A 24,159-nucleotide genomic window follows, 5' to 3' on the forward strand; every position below is an offset into this window, starting at 1 on the left:
TTACTAAAAGTTCAATGCAGTTCATCACTTTAAAGATGAATTTTACACCAGGCAGAGAAGACTTGTTTTACTGACTTTTTCCCCAACACTCACTGTCACTGTGGGGGTATGATTAACTCTGTTGCACCTGTAAACAGTGATGTCAAAATGACAAGTGTTGACTGTTGTGTTTATATTTTCTCTAGTTACGGACCTTGCTAGAGATAATTTAAAAAGACAGGATCAGCAACAATAAAAGTGATGGGACAAAGTGAGAAGAAGATCTCACCATCTAGTTTGGTCTGGCTTCAAATCTGTTACATCCTGTGGTTTATCACAGGATGTAACAGAGCCCATCCTTCATTCTTCTAATGGACCCAAAATATTTCCAAACCAACAGAAAGGCATTATTTTTTGAGTATCATAAGCTATAAATTTTCTTTCCTCTACTGAAATTCATAGTAAGAATAAAACACAGACGTTTCCATATAAAATACTTAGAAACAATGGTTTCAGTGTCATTTTTATTTGTAAAATATTCACATTGAAAAGTAATAGGCATTGTTGTGGCACTGGCTTCACAGAGGCTCACAGCACTAACAAACACACAGTTTATTTAGTGCACATGCATCATGCTAGATTCAAAGCCCTTACAATATTCACGGTTCTTTGCACTTAAACTCAACTTGTTGACATAATGTGAGAAACAGTTTCATGTTGCTTCGGTGTGATTTGGATGTGAAGTTTGTTAGTACAACCAGAACAACATCAGTGCGCTGTTTTTTTCCCTCCAGGCGCCAGAAAGGCTAATAAACTAAACACAAGCTATTAAACCAGCTAAACACAGCACACACAGTGTATAGCAACACGCACACACACGCACAGATTGTAGTAAAAGCTGAATGGCACAACAGTGCACATCACGGCTGGTTTTGAGGGCTTTTGCAGCTGTTGACAAAGCAGCAGAAGCAGTTCTCATACAGAAACAAATCCACTGATAAAGCTGTCGATGTTCAGAATCTCAATTTGATCCCTTCGTCTTCTCTATGGAAGGATTCACAGTTGGTTTGTCTTTCACATTACAATTACTTTTTGTATTACATCTCATCACATTCAATTTAGATAACATAAATGCTAAATTGATCTGGATTATTCTATACTAGCTTACAAAGCAGTGCAAAGATTGATGTCAACATGCCATTCTCTTGATAAAAATCACCCAAAACTTATCAAATCATATTTTTGTAAGTCAACATTGTGTAGTAAAGATATAAAGACTGTCCTGTTAGACAGTACAATCTACCTGTTTTCCTTCTCCCACCCATGACACATTACATATTACAAGATCTTCAAGCCAATGCCTCACATTAGCAGGGTGGATATGGAATCAGGCACTACTCTTTTCTCTCTCTGCCTCTCCCTCTCCTCCTCTCTCTGATTGCTTCCATCCTACTTGACAAAATGCAGCGCCTCAGCTGCCACCACGGAGCCTTTGCTGCTGTCGAGGCTGGTGACCAGCTTGAAGCCTGATCTCAATGCTAGCATCACCGTCTCTAGTTTCAGACAGTCAAGCGTGCACAAGAATGTGCTGTCCTCCTTCAGAACGAGCCGTGAGCCGGGCTCCGACTTGATGAAGTGTCGGAACTGGATCACGTTGGATGACACCACAAATTCTTCCGGAAAGCCATCAAGGCGGCTCTTGGAGATCTGAACCAGCCGCCCTTTAACCTTGTCGATAAAGCCGGGGTCACTGCAGTACACCTTGAGGCCCTGCGACCTCTCATGGCTATCTGTCACCTCCAAAAAGGCAGGTTCTCGCTGGGCTGCCCTCTGACTTTCCCAGTCAACCACGGCCTCCACCAGTTCACTCAGATGGTAAAAATTGGCCTCCCGTCGCAGGAGGGCCGCCTCCCGGAAGTCGTCAGGTAGCTGGAGCTCTCCGGTTCGCAGGTAGTTGAGCACATGGCGAAAAACTGGACCATCTCTATCAATGAATGGGTTGCCCATGGAGTCGGTGTGCTGAACTGGCTTCTTACCGTTGGCCAACTCTTCCAGAAAGGACCCCTGGTGCTTGGCAAGTGTGGTCCGGTGGGCAGTGTACAGAAATCCCCCTACGTTGAGGGTGATGGTGCCTGAGGAGGGCTTCTTGAAGCTCTTGCTGGGCTGCAGCAGGTCTGGGTTGATGTGCCTCAGTTCACTTTCCATCCTTCTGAGGTTCCATTCCATTCTCCAGTCACCGTCTCCAGCCTCGACCCAGCCTCCTCAGAGCTGGTGTTTGCGTGTGTGTGTGCAGTACAAATCAAGCCTCTTTTTTCACCCTCTTTTGGATCTGGCTGTGTGAGTATGTGCTACTGCTGAGAAAATGAAAAGGTGTTGTCAGCTGTCGTGTAGTGAGAATGAACGTGTTTGAGACCATGTGATGGTGGATGGGTGAGTCCTGTCTGGCAGAAGAGCTACAGTGAACTAGGAGCAGAAAACAGACTGGCTCTCTGTGCTGCTCGGTGTCCCTCCTCCTCTCGCTTCTCTCTCTCTCTTCTCTCTCCCTGTCTTCTCTCTCTGTCTCTCTCCCCCTCAGGAGTGGGTGGGCACACACAGCGTCACATGCAGGGAGGAGAGAGAGTGAGCAAACAACTGAAGACTCCAGGAGCTTTTTTTCTTTCTTGCTCTCTTTCCCTAATTATCTTTGATAAAAAAGGTGTGGAGCTGAGCTCTAGCAATTAGCACACACACGCACACATGCACACACACCCACAAATGCACACACACCCACACTCCCTCCTGTCACCAGATGGAGGGAGGGTTGCTTCCATCATTTTTGGTGTGAAACTGTCGCAGCTTGTTTCAGTCTGAATATGAAACTCCTTTTGCAGCCAAATCCATCTGTTTACCACACAGCACTTCATGTGAACTGGAATCTGTTTGAAAAGGAATCCAGTTTAATTCAGGGGTTTACCGGCATGCTCTTTTTGTGTCATCTCTGCTTATGACAGGGAGAAGTAGCCTGCTAGTCTTACTTATGTAAATGAAAGCAACAGGAAAATGCATTTATGTAAATATCCTGTTTTCCTTTTTGCAGAGTAACAAGCAGTCCTCTGTCTTAGCAAATGTTGCCTGTGCATTGATTTGTGTGTGTGTGTGTGCGCACACGCATACGTGCGCTGGCTTTGGGCGGCTGTGGAAATGGACTAATTACAGTCGATGGTGGTCTGGTCATGAAGGACAGGTTTTGAATAATATTCCCCCCCTCAGGGAACGGCACTAGACGGGTAATTTGGTACTAACGACTCATTCCACTACTGTGTATGTGTTTCACGTCACTGTGTCTCTGCTAGTGCAACTGCGGATGCGTACAACACATTTCATGTTACATGTTATGTGTAGTGCTGCGTAAAAGATACACAAACATCCATTTCAAGAAGAACAAGGAGCAACAGATGGTCTGGCCTCCCAGAGTCCTGATCATAATGTCATGGAAGCAGAGAGAGTAATTGATCTCAAAACTGAAGAAATGATCATTCAAATGGCTATAGTAGATAGATGCAGATAGATGGATAGATACTTTATTTATTTAAATGAATGTGTCCATTAGCTCATTGTTGGTAATAATAATAATAATAATAAAAACAGTTAATAATAAATAAACAATAATAATTAGATTAGTCCACTTCCTTTGGCTGAGGTGTTGTATAGCCTGATGGCAGTGGGAACAAAGGATCTACTGAACCTCTCTGTTCTGCAGCGCAGTGAGATGAGATGTTTGCTGCAGCTGTAGCTGCTTCTCTTTCCTGCCAGAATCTTATGGAGCGGGTGGTTGGTATTGTCCAAGATGGCCTCCATCTTACATTGCATGCGTCTCTCCACAATAGTCCTGAGTGAGTCCAGACTCCTGCCAAGCACAGACCCAGCCTTTTTTACCAGCTTGTCCAGTCTCCTTGTGTTCATGTTGGACATGCTGCTGCCCCAGCAGACTGCAGCATAAAAGAGCACACTGGCCACCACTAACTGATAAAACATGTGCAGCATTTCACTGCAAACATCAAAGGACCTGAGCCTCCTGAGGAAAAAGAGCCGGCTCTGCCCCTTCCAGTAGATGGCATCTGTCTTCAGGGACCAATCCAGTTTACTGTCCAGGTGCACACCTAAGTATTTGTGTGTGCACCACCTTAATGTCCTTCCCTCGAATGTTGACTGGCTGAAGGGTGGGCCTAGACCTCCGAAAGTCGATGACCATCTCCTTGGTCTTGGAGATGTTCAGAAGGAGGCAGTTCTTGTCACTCCATTCACTGAAGGCCATCGTCAGATCCCTGTACTCCTTTTCCTGCCCATTCCTGATACGCTCCACAATAGTTCTGTCATCTGAGTATTTCTGGATGTGGCAGGACTCAGAGTTGTATTTAAAGTCTGCCGTATACAGGGTGAACAGGACTGGAGCCAGAACAGTTCCCTGTGGAGCCCCAGTGCTGCTCATCACTGTCCCTGAGACACAGTTACCCTGCCTGACGTACTGTGGTTGTCTTGTCAGGAAATCCACAATCCAGGACGTGAAGCAGGGATCCACCCCCATCCCTTCTAGCTTGTTTTTAAGAATGGGGAGCTGGATGGTGTTAAATGCACTTGAGAAACATAATCCTCATTTAACCACCTGGCTCATCCAAGTAAGAATAGGCCCGGCAGAGCATGTAAAGGACGGCATCATCCACTCCAATATGTTCTTTGTAGGCGAACTGTAGGTGGTCAAGTGCATGTTCAACCTGTGGCTTCAGAAGGTGGAGAAGCAGCCGCTCCAGGGTCTTCATTACGTGTGATGCAAGGGCCACCGGTCTGTAGTCATTTATCTCAGCTGGTCATCCTACTTTAGGGACCGGAACAAGACATGATGTTTTCCACAGGACCGGGACCCTCCTTGTTTGTAGGCTTAAGTTAAAAATCCTCTGGAGAGGCTCAGCCAGCTGGACTGCACAGTCCTTTAACAGCCTCGGACACACACCATCCAGGCCTGTTGCCTTTCCTGCCTCTTGAGCTCTGCCCTCCCCTCCTCCATTGTAAAGGACAGGAGACTTGACCCCATTGTGGAGGGAGTTGCAGCTGCAGTGTCAGGTTGTGAAGGAGATGCCGTAGGAGAAGCTGCAGCTGAAGCAGTGGGAGAGAGAATGGCTGAGGCTGTGTAAAACCTGTTGTAGAACAGGTGGAACTCATTGGCCTTGTCCACATAACCTAATGTTGCCTGGCTGTAGTAGTGAATGATATGTAGCATAGTCTTCCAGTCTTGTGTTAGTATTGTATTAGCTAGCATGAGATGCTTTCTATGTATCTACTGGGAGTGTGAGTGCTTGTCTGGCTGCTTTAGCAATCACACAGTGAGTTAATACATTTTTTTAAAACCTATCATCAATTTTAAAAAGACCCCTATCTTTCCATCAATGTTTTTCTACCTTATATCATGCAAGTCACTTACTGACTGCAGGTTTCATAGGTCGTTGGGTACCACATGCTTTTTGCCATGTTTTTTTTCATGTTTCTTTGTGTTTCTATTATGGAAATTACAAAAACTATGAGGGAAGAGGTAGAAAACAGCACAAAATACATGCTCTTATGTTAAATTCACTGTACTGTACAGTATATTAACTTGCACATTAAACCTGCACACTAATGTTTGTTGTTTATGTATGTCTCCAACAACTCTGCTGCAGAAATATTTTCGTGCAGATGATTTGTAACCTACTTCAGATGTTTTTTTACACTAGAGAATCAATGCCAGTGAATTTGCATTCCTTTTAATGGGTAGAACCTTGAGCATATCCCGGCTCATGGTGGGCGGCCGTCTGCCTCAAGCGGTTGTATCTCGTTTTACATTTTAAATTATTTCTAATTTATTTGGAATGTTTTTCGTTTTTTTTACAGATTTATTTTTACATGTCTTCGTTCAAATTACCTTAATAAATTCAACCCATATTATTATGGGTTCCCTAATTTGTAGATTTTAAACGGCTTTTATAAATTAATTGTGGTATTGCCATTTCTCTGTTAGTTCATCCCCTTGTCGTTATTTCCATTGTGTAATTTGACTTGAAATCATTTGTAAAAAAAAAAAAAAAAAAAAAAAAATAGAAGTGTGGAAAAAGGTCTGGACTCTAGTACAAGCGCTTCAGCAGTAGCTGTACAGGCTGGTGATTAATTTTTCTGTTTGCTGAAATCACACTTACTTCTACCAAGGCACTTAGCAAGAAGAAGAAGTGTCTTGTGTTGAGAAAAGCCCTGTAACTGTACAGTCTTGGTGATGCTCAGGTCTGCCCTCTTGGCACCAACGATCTCGCCTTTTAAAGTCTGTTAGATCTCACTTGAGGGGTCCGTTCAAATGCAAAGTAGGTGTGGAAATGAAGGTGCTTTTACTTGCACCTGTTTTTTAGCAACAGAAATGAAAAAGGAAGAAATGTTTATATTTTTCTGGACCCATTCTTCAAAGAGGCTAAAATGACCCTATTCTGAAATATACAGTATGTATTTCTTAATAGAACATATTCAGTGAGATAATTGTACAGTCATTCCAAAACACGCCTCAGAAGGTGGCCTCCTCTCCGACAGACAACTCATAATCAAACTGAGAGCTCCTCAGTGCATAAATTTGCATTTAGAATGAGCAAAATACATTTTACAAGCTTTTATTCTTAAGCTTGTGAGTACGATGAAAAGTGAGGGATTTTAGCTATGATCTTTGATCCGAAATGTTACCTTTAGCAGTATGATAAGTTTTGTCCCAGATCACATAACGTACACACAAACATGTCTGTTTTTGTATATGCCAATACAACAGAAACATTTTCAGAATTTGAGAGTTAATACATTCATGAAAGTCATCCCTTCTCATTTCCCCTCAATAATGAATTAGAACAAAATTAGCATTAAATTAATGAGATTCTGTGGACTGCTTATTCTTCTTAACACAAACAGTTAGCAACAGGTGTGTTACATTTGTGCAAGAGGTTATCATCCAGTTACACATCAGAGCTATTGCAGAAGAGTATTGGGAACAATTGAAGATTCATTTGAACTGAAATGCACTTCAAACGCAGTGACTACAGTCATATTTGATACTCAAATGCTGCTTTTCTTTCTGTGGCTGTGTGTGTTTATCTGGGAGAAGTCCCAAAGCGACAGCTCTCTGCCTCTGCAGCGATTTTCTAATCATAAGTGATTAGTGGTATCATCATCAACAACACTCGATTGGAATTGCAAACGAGGCCAAGATGCAGCAGAGAGGATTGTGGGAGGTTTGACCTGCTTTCTGCCTCCTGTTCATTAAAACTGGCTGATTGAGGAAGATTGTTATCTTCAAAGTCAGTGAGAATCTGTTTGTCACAGCTGTTGCGTCTCTTTACTGACAGCTCAGGACATTTGAATGAAAATTTCCCAAAATGCTGTGAGCAAGGACTCTCCTTCTCTCTTAAAGGTGGTGAATTATTCATAGAGCTGCTCTTAGAGCTTGTGGTGTAACACGGAGCCACTGACTGCTGTGAAGCTGGCATGGCAACCACTTAAAATAGGGAATTGTATTAGCTCTGAGCTGTCAGTCTTTTTTGCTTAATTCATTATGGAAGTCTGTCTACTGTATTGTATTGTATTGTAGTGTGTGTGTGTGTGTGTGTGTCAGGGGTAAAGTACTCTAACCCAAAAAGTTAGGTATGATGTCACAGGTAAAAGACTCAAATACAACATTAACAGTGAGTCCAGACTACAGGCAGGTTAGATGAGTCATAAACTTGAGATATTAGCCTTATTATTATTATTATCGTTTTTAATATGTGCAATACAAATCATTAAACTGGTGTAATATTTAGTAATTATTTGAACTATTTAAACAAAAGTTAAACCATCACATATTTAAAGAGCTATTAGTGTCCCCAGCTTTAATGTAACTACTGTCACATTAAAATGCTCAAAACATTAAAAAGTTGATTATTAATTTTTCTGTCTGAATCTCACTCATTTTGTCTACTTTTAATTTGATGTTATGAGAAGGAGTATATTATATTATATACAAAAACAAAAATGTCAAGGATATAACAATAAATTTCAAGAGATATTTTCATTGTCATCCTTCAGGAAAAGATGGCAAAGGTGACATGATATTACCACGAAATCAGCACAATAAAGTCATTGCAAGTCAAACATAAAAAAAATTGAAGTCATGAGGCTGGTCTTTGAGATACTTACTCTTTGAGGCTCTGTTTTTAAAACAATTTTCTGTAGTCCTTTAATGAATTATAGTTCTGTATTCCTAAAATATACCGTATTCCTGTTTCAAACCTTTTTAAAACCCATAATACACCATTTTTAAAACCTTGCAAACTGCCAATGAGGTTTTAAGGGTGAAAAATAGACTTACACCTGTGAAATCCAGTAGTAATTAAATTGTTCACCAGTCATTTGTGTGTTAGTAGGACTTTCTGTGTTTCATATGGATGGAGATCCATGTTAGAATCAAAACAAGTGGGCTGAAGTTACAGACGTCGGAAAATCACTTCAGAGTTAATGAATGGAATCATTAAAGCTCCTTAATGAAGCAGCCTCTGGGCTTGGTAGAGATGAGCTCTAATGGAAAATTATATTTGGAGATCCAATCACTGACTCACCCCCCCTCCAATTGCTTCCTTGTTGTCATCAGGAATGGACAAGGCTCTCTTTGTGCGTGCGTGTGTGTAGGACAAAGGAACAATAATCTTAATCAGATTTCTAAAAGCCTGTGTGCATACATTTTTGTTTTATCAAACAGAGCATACATACATGCACAAACCTGATTTTCATTCCCACAGTTAGTATGTTGATGTAGTATGTAGGCACTCCCTGTTTGCACACCAGTACTTCTGTCAGCTCTACTAGTCTTTAGACCTGTCATTGAAAGGAACAGCAAAGAGTTGGTGCCATTTCACCAGTTGTGCTGTATCACCAAGGTTCTTGGACGAGGGCAGAACAGTTGTCATTATGCGCGTGGCAGCGGCTATTTATAGTACCTGTATTATTACCTCATCACAGTTACCTTTAAACCATCATTAGCAGTGAGAGCAGAAAGTTAATGTCATTTACATAGCTCATTTCAAACAAACTTTAAACAGCCTTATAACGGATAAAATGAAAAGCTCATAAACACAGGGAAATAAAATAAAGCCTTAATTTTAAATGATTAGAATGATTAAAATAATCACACAAGTATCAAGTTGCAATGCGTCTTTTTTTTTTTTTTTTTTTTTACATATGTTGTAGTCATGGGATAAAGGTCAGTTTCTGCATGCAGTTTATTTATTCATTCTGTGTTTGTCTGGGATCTTGCCCAGTTGTTACAACATAACAGAACAGCAATTAACAATTCCATGTATTTTCACTGTTTCTTTAGCAATCTCTTTAGCCAGTGATTCCACTGCAATTAATGGAAATTGCTGCAACATTTTGCTGTTTTAAATGGTGGTGTGACTAGTCCTCTAGTCTGGCTTTCCCATATATAATACCAATCATCCTCAGTTTTGTATTCTATTGGATAGTACAGTATATGCCTCTTTGATGGGTACTGTACAGATGGTGTATAGACTACAAAAGTAAAACAATCAGGGAAGTTGGCTAAGAACCTAAACAAACAATGCTTTATGATTAGATTCCATGTCTCACTATATATTTCCATTTCCACCTCATCATCACCAGCATCACCTGCTGCTGGCTCTAGAAAACCATGTGTATGTTTGGTTTATGTGTATGCCTTCTCACTGCACCATCTGTCTTTATAAATACCTGTTCACGTGTGGGAAATGGCGTGTTCAGGGTTTTTGTGTGTACACGTTATTTATACCCCTGGTCCCATGACATTCAAAAGGACTTACAAACTATTCCTGAGAGCTAAAACCACCCAACATTGGCATTATAACTAGGAGGTCACTGGGTTCGATGGTCAGATGTCAATCGAAATCACAGGTAAGAGTGTTGTGTTAGAGAAGTATTGAAATCATACCACAAGTCTTATTGGAGAGGGATGTCAGAGCAAAGAGAGCCAGGCTCACATAAGTAGCCTCAGGCACAGCAACAGAGGCAGCTTATGCAATGGGTCAGATCGTGTTTGTAAGAAAAAAAAGGAGCTTAAGGCTAGTAAAATTTGAAAAGAAAAAGGAGCAACTTTTAGGCAGTGATAGTTTTACAATACTGAGGAGCAGTATCCATGTTGCATGCTGATAAATGGCTATTATGTATTTGTATTTATTGGTTTAATTCAAGTATGTGTAGGCTTTGTGTGTTTGTGGTCGGTTATATGTTGAAACACACATGAGGAGGGATAGTTTATCCAGACACAGTGGTGGTGGGCGGCAAGCTGTTTGTTGTGTTTAACGTTAGGAAGGTCGGGACTTTGAGGAGAGGGCCTCGGAGCAGATGGAGGTAAGAGATGAGTGTGAGGGGGTGGACAACTGACCTTCTTACCCTTGCATCTGTCTCTCTCTCCCTTTGAAGTCTTAATGCGGCCATTTTTCACTTCTCTGCTCTTAAAGAATTAGCTAAATGTAATGCCTTTAAATGTCATGTTTTACCTTTCCATCTACATATTCGTGCATGTTGTCCTGATTTCCCTTTAATTTTACCACCTATTAATAGCTTTTTGGTGTTTTGGTTGCTGGTATTACCATTTGGGTTAAATTTAGTGGTCTTGTCCTGATGTCCTTGTATTAAAAAGACACACTTTGATAAGCGACCTTACTTAATCTGCTGGATGATTTTAGTTTGAGGTGTTCACATTGAAAAGGGACCTAAGTACAGTCTTTGAGTGTAGTTTTATAGAGAAATAGTCATTCTGTACTGTGTACACTTAATTTCACGAGTAATTGGAGGAGTTGGTCATGAAAAATATCAACAAATTCATAATCATCAGTTGGTCTGATTCAGTCTCACCGGAACATCTTCAGTTTGTCTTCATGGCAGATTTGAATTTGGAGAAAGACAAAGATTTCTTTCAGAGACAGAACTTTTTATAAATAATGATTGGACATCCTAAGAGAGTAACCTAATGTCCATGAGATACAAGATGCTGGAAATGATCCAGCCAATGTGTGGATGACCTCCATAAGCATGAGGGTCTTTTCTCCACTCCACTATCTTTATGTGACGGGCCTAATTTTGCTGGAGCAGCATCTCTGAAGCATGAAATTCCCATGTGAATATATTTGAATGCCTATATTTATTGAAAGTTGACATAAGATCGATGGGCCTCATTGACCAACCATTCTTAAGAAAAAAATTCTTCTTAAAACCCACTTTCGCACTTTTTACGAAGATTCTGACATTTACCAATGTTTTCTTTTTTGAATCTACGCACACTCGAGCCCTCTTACTCACATTTGAGTGCTGACATGTTTGAGCAAAATAAGTGGTTATGCGTTTTCTTCTGTTCTACACTTATATAATATTATATAATTTAAATTACAATATTTTTGTCATTTATGATATTTCTTAAAAAACTTTTATTTTACAAAGCATTATGGTCTTTTAAAATAAATGAACGCTACATTAACACTTAACCGCTCGTTTGCGGCTCACTTCCTGCAGCAGTACCTTCACTTCAGAACTACTGAAGTTCCTTTTGCATTTTGATTCTAGTGCTCTGTCTTTAGATTTTCGTTTTGGCATTTCCTCAACTTTTCCTTATGGTTCTCTTTGTCTGTGTCTGCACATGACAATTCAGTCCCGTGCCCTTTTAAGAGGCATTTTCGGGCGTTTACCTATGCTAATTAGGGCCAACTGGCACACACGGAGATTGGCTTTCATCAATCTCAGCTTCTGAAATATCTGAACTAGAGCTGCAGTGATTACCTGATTGGTCAAGGGAAAATTAAAATGCAACTGTTTTGAGATTTATTTAATTGTTTCAGAGAATGTTTGGCGTTTTTACTATCCTGATGTTGCCTCGCCACATCCAGTGGACAGTGAAGTCTGCAGTAGGGATACTAGGTGATTGACGTTGTAGCTGCAGGGTCTAAGAGTCGTGACATCAGTTGAAGGATAGGTCCACCCAACATCTAATGTTTTAGTGAATCCCTGAACCATCCTGTAGATCGCCCATCAGCGGCAGAAATACTGACAGCGTGACGGGCCGTGTGTCATATTTAAGACACAATTTACTTGAGAAATTGCTAATCAGTTGTCAGATCAGTCTTATTCTGATTGTGGATCATCACTCAGTAGCATTCAGATTCAGAAGATAGTCGTATGTGTTTGCACTGGCTTTTTTTAATCTTTTCACACTATTTGTACTAAACTCAGGCCTCTGTAATTTATAGTATAGCACGAAGGGCAGGCAGAGAGCAAGTGTGTGTGTGTGTGTGTGCGTGCATGTGTGTGTGTGAGAGGAGTGCTAATAGCTAAAACCCAGAGTGAAGTGCATATAGGCTGTTATCTCTCTGCTGCTGTTATGTTCAAGGACATCAAAACATATACATCCAAACATGTTTCACTGGGGAACATCATAACCAGCAGCTGCCACTCAGCAGCATCAGATCAAAATTTTCCCCTTTTTAGACAGAAAATACAACCTGGCCCTGAAACTATGAAAACTTTTCTCAACGGCTGGCAAGACTGTGTCATCACAGAGCTGAACCACAACAGAAATAAAGTCACAGAATTGCACCTGGTGATCTGTTTCTCTCAGAGAATGCCATTATAGGAGATGTTACATTAATGCATTGATGCATTAACAGGGGATATCAGCCTGTACTGCAACTTACATTAAAACCTGAGGCAGCTGTCAGACTGTGTTCAGGCCAACAAAAGCCCTGTGTGTAAAAAATCTAAAAATGCAGTCATTCATATGAATGGAGCCAGTTTGTTGGTGCAGCAAAGCTGAAAAGGGCTCAATTTGTTCTGCAACGCAAGGGACGTCAATGCAATGCCAGCACAAAGTCAGCACGACGCAGTGCTGCATTTTAGCCACTCTGATACAGGCAAGCGCCCATTCCTGGTAGACAACCTTATAACGGGAATGCCATACTTCTGCTTTTTATCTTGCAATCGTGCTGACAAAAGATAAAATGGCTGCATTACATGGAGTATTACAAACCATAAAATCTGTTGCTCAAACGTTACTTCTCAGTAAACTGACAAGTCATAAAGACACATTGAGCAGATAATGATACATAAAATTTCATCTATTCATATATATTTTATTCTTATTTACAAATTGTGATTTATTTAAACTCCAAATTAATTCATCTTAAGGCATCATAATTAAGTCAAGCAAGAGTTTTTCCCTTGTATGACACACCTGGACCACTGTTGAATTTGTGAAAATTCTAAGTACAAGAAGAACAGTGAATGTGACTAGTTATGTTAATGACTTCTATGTTTTTCTTTAACAGAAAGTCCACTATTTACACATCAAAGTCTGTTTACTGGTGTAGGGGAGAACTACTGCATATGTATAGTGTTTTGTTGCTCCAGAGGGAGCTGCATGAAGTCAGATAAATTAGTCAGTTGAGGCTGCAGACGACAAGTTTGCAAATCTTTGGAAGACGTGAGTTTACCAGACTTCTGTAGCTTGCTCATCTCTGCTTGAGGCTAGTGGCTTAAGGCTGTATTAATCATGAGTAGAATAACACACACAAATCTCTGACTACACTGTCAGCTTTCAAGTTGCATGTCGACAATGTTGGCAACAGGTTTTGACAAGGAATTATTCCTTGTGTGGAATAAAAAAGATGATGTGTGATGTTAAATCTCAGCACTGACTTTTCTTCATCTGTTAGAGAGTAATAAATTATTGCCCAGCCTCAATGACAGATGCGTTGGACAATTAAGGTATTAAATGTCTGCTAAAGTTGTGGACCACAACATTGCTCTAGCACTTAAGCGTTTTATAGTGAATCCAATGTGTAGGAATCTACTATTTATCTCAAGTGTTCCTCCCACACAGAAGCCTTGAGCTACACTTGCTGTGGTCAGTACATAACAGATGCTGGTTCTCCCTTTGTCTACAGTATGTGTGTCTGTCCTTGTTTAGAAAGGCACTTCTCTCTTACGTACAGTGTCCCTCTGGATCCTGGAGAGAGGAAACGGGAAGACTTGAAGGGTTTGGGAAGTAGTCCTTATTCCTTCAAGGCCTTGACCTTGTTTACCTGTAACTATTGCAAAACATGTTTTGCAATAGTTAGTAGTAGAGGATGAAAAATATGTGACAAAATAAAAACAGGATTATTTTGATGTATATTGTTCTTGTGGTGAGTCACATATTTAGTAGGAATGGTACTGTATATTTGCATTTAATTTTCATTGAAAAAAATATGAATATGATGATGTGATTTTTTTTCCTGGGGTCTGTATCAAACAAGTATATTCCCTTATGTCTGGAGAATATGATTTGTAGGCCTGGGCATCTCTGTAGCACCACAATGCTTAATTTATAAAGATATGTTCTGACACATTTTACCGTTATCAAAAAATTGCAGCGCCATATTGAGATTTCGATCATATTCTGAGTAATTGTTCAGAGGGTTTTCATTTGGCCCTGTGCATGTGTACACACATGTTTCTTGTGTGTGGGTGTGTTTTTGGACATGTTGCTGGAAAGTGCTCTGGCACTCACCAGCCAATAATTGCACATAATTGTATCCATTTGTGGAAAAGGCGAAGATGAACATTAGTGAGATCTGTTACATGTACTGCAAAGTGTTTGTTGCCTCAAGATTAAAAGCGGACCCTTGTGGGCACTTGATGGAATGTTTCATGACATGTGATGTCGGGTGGTATGTGATGGTTACCATGGTGACCGTGGCTGTTGCACCTGCTTTTCTTCAGCTTTGATTAACACTGAATAGGCTGCTCAACAAATCCCATGAGAAGAGCAAAGCCAACAATGAATTGATCCCACTGACAAGTACTGCTCCTGGAGCCACAGCCTGATTTTTTTTTTTCGGCTGTGCCACTCCAAAACCTATTCAAAATACATAAATGAGCCACACTGTTGTATTGTGTGACATGTGCCTTCATTACAATAAACCTGGGTGTTGTAGTTTATTTTGTGTCAGTATCACTTACTCTGTGCTGCTGCTGTAAATACTCACTAGTGCACCAAATGTGTATTAATCTGGGGATGAAAATAGTCCCCATTAAATGCACCAATCCCTCCTGTTTGAGTAATGTTTGCTAAAACCTACAGTGCCCAGCTGTTTTAGGAAAGTATTTAGCCTTTTATAATAACTAAACTATAAATTTGTCCTTGATGTCTTAAATAGGAACCAGTGTGGCTGAGGTAGGGGAGGGAAGTTCCAAACACATTGTTGGTTTTTATTTTTTATGGGATTTGTTGACAATAAGTAAGGAAATGTGTCAGTGCAAGGACCAGCAGTTCTTTTTTATAACTTCTGCTATAATTTTTTTTGTGAAAGATGGTTCAAGTTTACCAACAAGCACCATGAGTCAAGTAGCCACTTAAAACAGAAACATTTTACCAATACCAATAAGTCTATGATCAGTAGAACAGCAACATCTAGACAACCAGCTGGACTGGTCTGTGAACACTGATGTCCTCTATTGAAAGGTGCAGAGTCTGCTCTATTTCATAAGTAGGCTCAGGTGCTCTGACGTCTGCAGTGAAATGCTGCACATTTTGGGGGGGCCAGCATAAAAGACAAGGATACTAGGCGGCTGCACAAACTGGTGACAGAGGAGGGCTCAGTGCTTGGCAGGAGGCTGGGCTCATTGGGGACTGTGGTGGAGAGATGTACACGGAGTAAGGTCCAGGTAATCTTGGACAATAGTGATCATCCCCTACACAACATTCTGGTAGGCAGACATCTCATCTCACTGCCCTGTGAGATGGGTTCAGGAGATCCTTCGTTCCCACGGCCATCAGGCTGCACAACACCTTACTTTAGCCAGTGGCTAATATCCAAAAGCCTCTGTCCCTCCCTACAAATCCAACCAGCCTCAAACACTGGACTCTTACATTTTTAAGAGTTGTTTTTATTATGCTCACCTACTTTTTTTTAATCTTTATTATTGTTAATCTTAGTTGTTGTGTATTATTTGTAGATGGTTTGATAATCTACACTGTGGCAGCAACTGGACACCTGAATTTTCCCAAGGGGATGAATAAATTACTATCAAACTAGGCATTGCTTTAAGAATTCACATATTTCATAGAACAATAAAATATGTAACTTTCAAAGAAAAGAAAAGGCCATCACAAAGCAGTGCAGGACAGTGAAGTTGAAGTTGTCAGTTATTTTCCCAACCAAAAAAATACTGGGTCAACATAAATAACCACTCAACATGCTCCCTGCAGTTTAACGTTATTAGTTGAATTTGAGTGTATTTTTAGTTGGTTTAGTTGGTATTCATTGACCACACTCACACATGGAGAGCTGGTGAGATGCTTAAGAAATGTTTGCGCCCAGTTTGCACAAACAAAAAGGATCATGAATACATAGGGTTTTGCCTTTTCTCTTATTTTATTGTTCCTTGCTCCTTGATTTATGTGTTAGGAAGCAACCAGCTCTACCATCACTACGCTCCAGTGCTCTTAATTCTCTTAATAAGGAGCATGAAAATATAGCATCATCTTCCCTAGCAAATCTGTTAGTGGCTGGACAGTGTAGCTTATTGATCCATCATGGATTGACGAAGAACAAAACCAACCTGAGGTGTTTTAGTATTCCCAACTTCTACATTTTGTTTTCTTATTTACATGTGGTAAATCATTAGAATCAGCGGCTATATGTTAACTATGATTCCGATAAACAAAAAACATTAACAAAGCAATAAACATCAGTGGATTTATATTTAGAATAAATTACTAATTTCCTTATTTTTAACAAGTTTGTATAAGCCACTAAATTATTTATCCATCCCCATTATTTCATAAATCATTAAATAGAGACTTTACAAGCGCAAATTTAATAAATGCAGACATAAATAATTGATGAATACAAAAATATTTTGCTGCTAGTAGAAATGACTTTGTGAATCCAGTGTGAGCATTGAAGTACATTAGATTCAATTGACTTTGATCTGTAAAGTCTGAAAAGAGATTAGTTGTGTATGTGCGGCTGCGTTAAGCAGTGACAAGTATTTTTTACATTCTGTTTTGTCATGTGGGAGGACCTCAGTAAAACAGTAACTGCCTCAGCTGTGGTAACGTGCACCCTTATTATTATCTGCACAATACATCACATCATCAGCGGATACACAACAAAAGACGCCACAGAGCTTTTTAGGCTGACTGACTGGTGATCCTGCTGTGTCTCCGTCATCAGAGACTGACGTTGCAGCAGATGACGCCTGAGAGAGAGAGTTTCGTTTCTTTTCTTTTCTCTCCCACATTTTAAGTGGGAGGGACTAAGACAAAAGCAAAAGAAGCGAGTGAGGAAAGCATGGAGACAAGGGAGGGAATTTCATGTGTCCCTAGAGGATTTACTAACTGTGATTTTACAGGATTTCACACTGTTCTGTAAGAGCGGGTTAAAATAACTTTGACAGCCTCTCTCTTTTCTCCACAGGTCATCTGGGCCTGTCAATCTGGTCTTTACCAAAGCCTCTTCACCTGTTTGTTCACCTCGACAGTTCTCTGTAGACTTACTCTGTCACTGTCTGCTGATTTTCTTTAACTAGTATGTCTGAAATGTAGCAGCTTCTCAGACCTTTTTTTTGTGTCCAGATACAAAAGATGCCAAATCATACAACAATAGACAGAGACAGAGACAGAGCTGTTGCCAATATAACACCAACACTCATCAACTGGACTCCACCATCTCCTGGACAGTCAACTCAAAATTTGCAAATAGAAAAACAAACAATGAGACTGGCTTGCAATAACAACTGGAGAGGAGCAGAAGAGTGGTCCTCTCCAGTCCTCAAATGGTTTAGGAAAAAGGTTGTGGGTTGGACAGTTAAATAATTGGCCAAAGCACCTCATGAAAGAACAGCTTGAAATCTAAATGCAACAAATGAAAGGGCCATATTCAAGGTGAATCAGTAATGGCTGAAAATGTCAAGCTGTGAGTGGTGAATGGGTTATCAAGGGCTGAGTGGGCCATAACAGGATCAAGGGTGAAATGTACTGACTTAATGCTTTTCATGTATTAATATCTAGGACCACATGATTTATACAATTGAAAAATAGGTAAAAAATACCCCCAAAAAGTGTGAATTGCTCTTCACATTCAAATGAGATTTTATGCCATCATGAAAACACTGATTTCTGGTTGAAGTAGAACACTTCTTTTTCCCAGTTTTGTGGCATTTTATCAGTCTAACATTCCTAATTATACATTTTAACACATTTGTTAAAAAAAACTAAATGGTGTGTTGTACGTGTTAATTTATTGTATTTTACTTTTTGAAGAACCACCACAGACATTAATTACAGCTACAAGTATTTTTGAGGCTGCTTCTGTGAGCTGTGCACACCCGGATTTGAGCAACTTCATTCTTTGCACATTTTCTCCTGCTTTGTCAAATCGGATGGGAAAGTGCTGGTAAATTGCAGTCCTCATATGTGAACACAGATTTTTATTCGGGTTCAGGGCAGGTTCAGGTTTTCGGCTGCTCAAAGTCTTTCAGAGACTTTTAATAAAGCCTCTCTAGCGTTGTAAGTGGCATTGTATTTATGAAAGGTCAAATCTGATGTCACGTGGCTCAAGGCCAGCTTTGCCATATTTAGGGCTACGGTAGCATGATCCCACAATTCACCTAATTATTAATACCCTCCTTGTTTGTGCAGAGAACTTCTGCTGTGAGTGTGACTTCATGTGGAGTAACGCTCAGTGGCCCTTTGTGGTAAACGGCCATGGTGCTGCAGAGATGGCTGTCCTTCTACTTTGTCCCAACTCTGCTGAGCTCTGTTTCTCCCCCAGGGCTAACTTTGGCTCAGTGAGGAGGATCAGAAGACATCTGAGACTAAATTTAACCCTTTTCTGTGATATAACTTGTATTGCTTTTACTACATCCTTTAATGATTCTGTGAAGATCCAGCAAATGGCATCCTATCAATATATGTATTGTTTGTCCCCACATCACACAGCATGTCCCCAATTCTTCCAAAACCTCATTCCTGCCATGGTGCCATTTTATGAACACCCTACCTCACCCTCAGCACCACCCTCCACCCTATAGCCTTAAAGAAAAGGATAAATAAAAATATAAGAAATAAATACAGTATATAATATATAGAGAACCAATTCCTCTCATTGCATTGTAAAGATGTATATGCTTATGAGAAATGGTTCAAAAGACAATTAACAAGATTGTGTGATGTGATGTTAGGTGACAAAATAGTATATAAGGTTATTTAAAAAGTTTTATATCAACAAAATGTGGATAACAAAGACTTTTACATTTGTTTTCAACAAACTTTGTGTGTACGTGTCTGGACGATGATTGAGCAGCTGAGTCACTGTGTCTGTTGTAGATGAAATCAGTCTGGAGGGGATGGTGGTGCACAGAGCTGAATGCAGACCGGTTGTCAACGACAGCTACATGAAGCTGAAGAAGTGAGTGAACTTTGAAGTTGTTTGTGTCAGAAACGCTGTAGTTTGAAAAGGTCGAATGGTCTAAACACATCTCAGGATTACATCAAATCAATCCAGATGAACTTAAATGTTAGGTTGCCTTATAGCGGCACTGGGTTAGAATAAACTTTAGAATGCAGCAAACTGATGTTACAGATTAATTAAAACAACAATACCAACACTCATATGATTAAAGAGAAACAGAAAAAATCTTTTTGTAGTACCATTACTGTACATCATGTGTTTATTGACACTAAATAACAGCATAATATTTCAACAAAATTTGTTAAAGGTTAAAATATAAGCACATTCCTGACATGGTCAGGAATGGTCATTGTATTCATGTACATGACCTCTCAAACGCACTGTAGGGGTCTAAAGTTGATATTAATGATGCACCTGAAATCAATAATATGCAGTCTGTAATAGTCTGTAGTGTTTTCACTACAGTAAAGGAGCAGACAGACTACAGATGAATTATTCATCAAATTTGGGGTATATTAAACACAAATGTCAACAGAAATGAACCAAACTGTCAGAGTAGTATTTTTTGAATTTGTTTCTTTCAACCCTGGACGACGCAAAATCTGTTCAAGTGTTGCGAATTTATTCCAGCAGGAGCAGAGAAGTTCTAATGCGTTGACAGGGCCATCACTGCAACTGTTCTTTTGTGTACACTAAACACTCGAGTTCACTCTGTCTTTTTTTTAAACTACTTCTTTATTGGAATTCGTTATTCCAGCCAGACTTAGAGGATGGTATTGCTATAGCAACAGCTATGACTGTGGCAGATGCATTGCTACATTACATTTCTAGACAAACATACAACACAGTTTACTTAGTATGACATAAACCATCCAATCAGCGAGACACACTACAGGATAAAAAGTTGTTGTCTCTGAACTTCACAGAGACTCTTCTGTGAACGTCTTATGTCATCCTCCTGCAAAAAAAAAGTGTTTTCAAGTGTATGTGCAGATCATCTAGCGTGGATTCTTCTTAGATGTTACATGGTGGTGATATTTGTCTACTGTATAGTACACATGAACCAGATGTATTTCATTTCACACTTGACAAGGAAAGTCTTCACTTTTCACTCCAGTTTTATAATCTCCCATTTGGATGGCAGCTGACAAATGTTCCTGCATCATGGCAGGCTACAGGCTATGCAGGATAGTCCGTTGTCATGGTTGTGTGTGTGTGTGTGTGTGTGTGCGTGTGTGTGTGTGTGTGTGTTCATGAACAGTTTTGCTTCACCACATGTTTTCTACTGTAGATAAATGATTTATATGTATTACATGAAGCATTTTGCCACATATATTTGCATATTAAAGATGAAAGACAAAAAACTATCCTCTAAATGCTGCAAGATACAAAACAAAGTTTTTATTTAGTGTTCATTAACGTACAGTATGGAGGATGAGATATGACTCATCTACAAAAATCTAAATGAGAGAAAAGGAAAAAACAAGTGTGTAAATGTCTCTCATGCATCAGTAAGCTTTACTAAAAGCTTCATTTGCATAGCTGATCATAGTTCAACATTTTCCGAGCCAATTATCTTTGCTGTTGTATGCAACCATCAATCTAAATAAAATATGTTCAATGAGCGGCCCAGTCAAGATGAATGAAAGTCAACAAAAAATAAATGAAAAGCAGCTGCCAGTATATTTGGTTAGTTTAACCTCAAGGTGCTGACAGTTGCTTTGTGCCAGCAGGCACATCTGTCAGCATAGATCAAGCTAGATCACAGAAAACACAAAGCAAACTTTGTCTCTCTCTCTTTTTGTGTGTGTGTGTGTGTGTGTGTGTGTGTGTGTGTGTGTGTGTGTGTGTGTGTCAGGCTGCAGATTGAAGAGTCCACCAAGCCTCAGCGTTTCTCACAGCAGCTAGAAAGAGCCATCACCACTGTCTTCAAGCCTGTGGCCAACCACGATTTCAATGTAAGAACTAATAACAGCAAGGGTGTGTGTGTGTAGTTGGTTTAATATAAAATAAAATGATAGCATGATAATATTGATAGAAAGTTGTAGGACTGAGGTAGTGAAGGTTGCTACAGAGTTGACCTGTACATTTTACCTATAAAAAGTCATCTGTAGGTCTCATAAACTCTGTCACACAACATCTGAATCACTGCACACCATACAGTGTAATTTGATATTATATGATCCTGAAGGTGCTGTAACACTAGTGGCATAACAGGTATTTTAGCTTCTGAAGGTGTTCTCTTTTTTCTTTAAATGTATTTTTAAAGAGGAAATTTTAGTATTTTTCTTCCTGTGAAAACAGATGAACAGTGCTTGTTTTAGCCTTTGGTTCAGTTCATTTGGGCAGATCTGAACACAGCAACAGTAGCAAAACAAACACACTGTGACCCCTTTAGAGGAAGTGGTCTCTGTCAGGTCACACCCTAATTCTAGAGTAGTTCAATTGAGGTGGGAATGAGTGATCCAACCTCAATTTGATTTGATTCATTATTTTGGAGACTAAAAGTCAAAACATCTCAGCCTTTACCTCTTTGATTTTGACAAAACTTTGAAATAAAATATGTTTCTTGTAAGTTCACCAACTTTATGGAAGCACAACTTGATATATGTTCAACACAATTACAAGTCCAGTAAGTGGGGAAAAAAAGAATATAGAAAAATAATAAAGAATAATAGCCAGATTTTATCATCGTGTGCAACTTTTAAAAAGTGCAATCAAACATATTAACTAAATGCTTATATTATGATTAGGCATGAGCTTCACATTCAGTGTTTTTCATGGGCATAAGTACAGACTAACTAAACAAACATCTCTATTCTAAGGTGGAGTATGAGAAGAAGAAGAAGTCGGAGGGGAAGATGGTGAGGGCTGAGCGGCAGGTCGTGCTGGACATGCTCTTCTCTGCCTTTGAGAAGCACCAGTATTACAACATTAAGGACCTCGTGGACATCACCAGACAACCTGTGGTGAGCAGCATGCACACATACATGAACACACATACATAAATAAACACATATAACAAGAAAACTGGACCACAAAAAAAAACAATACACCTGCCCACTATCCACCTTCCTTTGTTAAATTTTGAACAAATCGCCCACAGCATGATGTTCATGCCTGTTCACACTATCTGTTGTGCCTGAAATTTGTGCCAGCATGTGCACACATACACACACACACACACACACACAAACATGGGATGAATCGATACAGTGCAGTGGATTCATTCCAGCTCTCAGAGAACAGCAATGTGTAGGTGCTGATGAGACCTCGAGGTGATCCTCTCCCTCTGATTGCATCTGATTGCATAACCATCAGCTGAGTAGGAGTCAAACGCTGCAATACACTCCACACCATCACTTCTCTCCGAAAGCACTTGGCTAACGCTCAAATTAACTGAACTAAAGTAACTGAAATGCCCATTATGAAAAGTCTTGAAACACTGTTATTCATCAGTAGAGCAGAGCTGTCTGTTAGCTCCACAGAGACATCCAGTGGTCGTTGGAGAGTCTCACACAGCACTACTGAATTGTCTGCTGCTCTTGTACTGACAGTGTCTTCCACAGCTCCTGCACAGTATTAGACATGAGGTTGTGCTGGATTTATGCTTCTTCATGAAACCAAACAGCACTGTCATTACAGAAGTGAAAGGTCTAGGCAGGTTAAAATGTGAAGCAGAGTTGAATGCGTGAATACAAGCAGAGTCACAGGGAAATCACCATTAAAATGAGTGTAAAACTGGTCAAAACGTTAAAGGAATAGTTTGAATCATCTGTAAATCTCTGTCCGGTGCAGACCTACCTGAAAGAAATCATGAGGGAAATTGGGACGTACAACAGCAAGGGAGCTCACAAAAGCACCTGGGAACTGAAGCCAGAGTACCGACACTACCAGTCTGCTGAGGAAGAGGAGGAGATGCAGACCACCTAGTGCCAGCAAGGGCCTCTGAGCCCGTTCACTGGTGTATGTCTCATTGTATGAGAAAAAGCAGATACCACCTGCCAGGAATTCTGTTTTTTCAGGGAAATACTCTATCAGCCATGCTGGTAGTTATCGGTGTTTTTTCAAAGTTGGGGAATGAATATCCTATGGTTGTCTGGAAGCAGGCGGAAAAAAAAAACATTTAAAAAAGTAAAAAATGTTGAAGACAAAAGCACTGGTTTTCTCCTTTAAGTTATGAGCACAATATGAATGTTTAGTTTCTTTGTATCTGTCTCTATTTCTAAACGGGCAGTACGATGATTGTAGAGTTGTGTTTTGCTTGTTTTAATTTGCATGGTGAAACAGTAACTTGACTTAAGTCTGTCCATCTTGAATTTTACATGTTTTACTTTCTGAATAAATCTTGCTGAGTCTTGATAACCAACGATCAAATCTTTGGTAGAATGGCTTTTATCACAGTAGACATTTGAAGTGTCAAAGTAGAAAAAGCACAAGTGGATCTAATGACCGTAACAATGTCTCAGTCCCAGCAACTACTGCAACACATTGCAGCAGTTAATTATGTTATTAATTACACTTGTGTTTGAAGAGTCAAAATTCCTCTGTTTACCATGGGCACCTCCCAGTTTGGCCTCTACACATTTAGAAAATAAATAACAATAAACATCATGTCTGTTGTATTATAGTTTGGAGCAGGAGCTGCAGCACTGAATCTGAGAGAAAC

The 24,159-nt window shown here is 39.9% G+C and overlaps 2 protein-coding genes across 4 annotated transcripts in view; one reads left to right on the forward strand and one right to left on the reverse strand.

Moving 5' to 3' along the window:
- Positions 1–23,958, forward strand: part of LOC111218332 (general transcription factor IIF subunit 2-like) — a 39,104-nt gene extending 15,146 nt beyond the window's left edge. For all 3 annotated transcript variants that reach the window (XM_022740584.1, XM_022740586.1, XM_022740587.1), the window contains 4 exons: positions 19,406–19,487; positions 21,349–21,448; positions 22,316–22,459; positions 23,289–23,958. In XM_022740584.1, coding sequence (XP_022596305.1) covers positions 19,406–19,487; positions 21,349–21,448; positions 22,316–22,459; positions 23,289–23,423 — 461 coding nt within the window. In that variant the 3' untranslated portion in view covers positions 23,424–23,958. The remainder of the gene's footprint in view (positions 1–19,405; positions 19,488–21,348; positions 21,449–22,315; positions 22,460–23,288) is intronic.
- On the reverse strand, positions 506–2,488 carry kctd4 (potassium channel tetramerization domain containing 4). The gene has a single exon (XM_022740583.1). The coding sequence runs from the start codon at positions 2,203–2,205 to the stop codon at positions 1,429–1,431; it is 777 nt and encodes a 258-aa protein (XP_022596304.1). The 5' UTR covers positions 2,206–2,488; the 3' UTR covers positions 506–1,428.
- Positions 23,959–24,159: the final 201 nt, after the last annotated feature.

The sequence above is a fragment of the Seriola dumerili genome, unplaced genomic scaffold, assembly GCF_002260705.1.
Source record: "Seriola dumerili isolate Sdu_G_001 unplaced genomic scaffold, Sdu_1.0 BDQW01000052.1, whole genome shotgun sequence".
NCBI classification, from domain to species: domain Eukaryota; kingdom Metazoa; phylum Chordata; class Actinopteri; order Carangiformes; family Carangidae; genus Seriola; species Seriola dumerili.

What these genes read in the sequence shown, in the direction of transcription:
- kctd4 (XM_022740583.1), bottom strand. Translation starts at nt 2,205, where the DNA reads ATGGAATGGAACCTCAGAAGGATGGAAAGTGAACTGAGGCACATCAAC.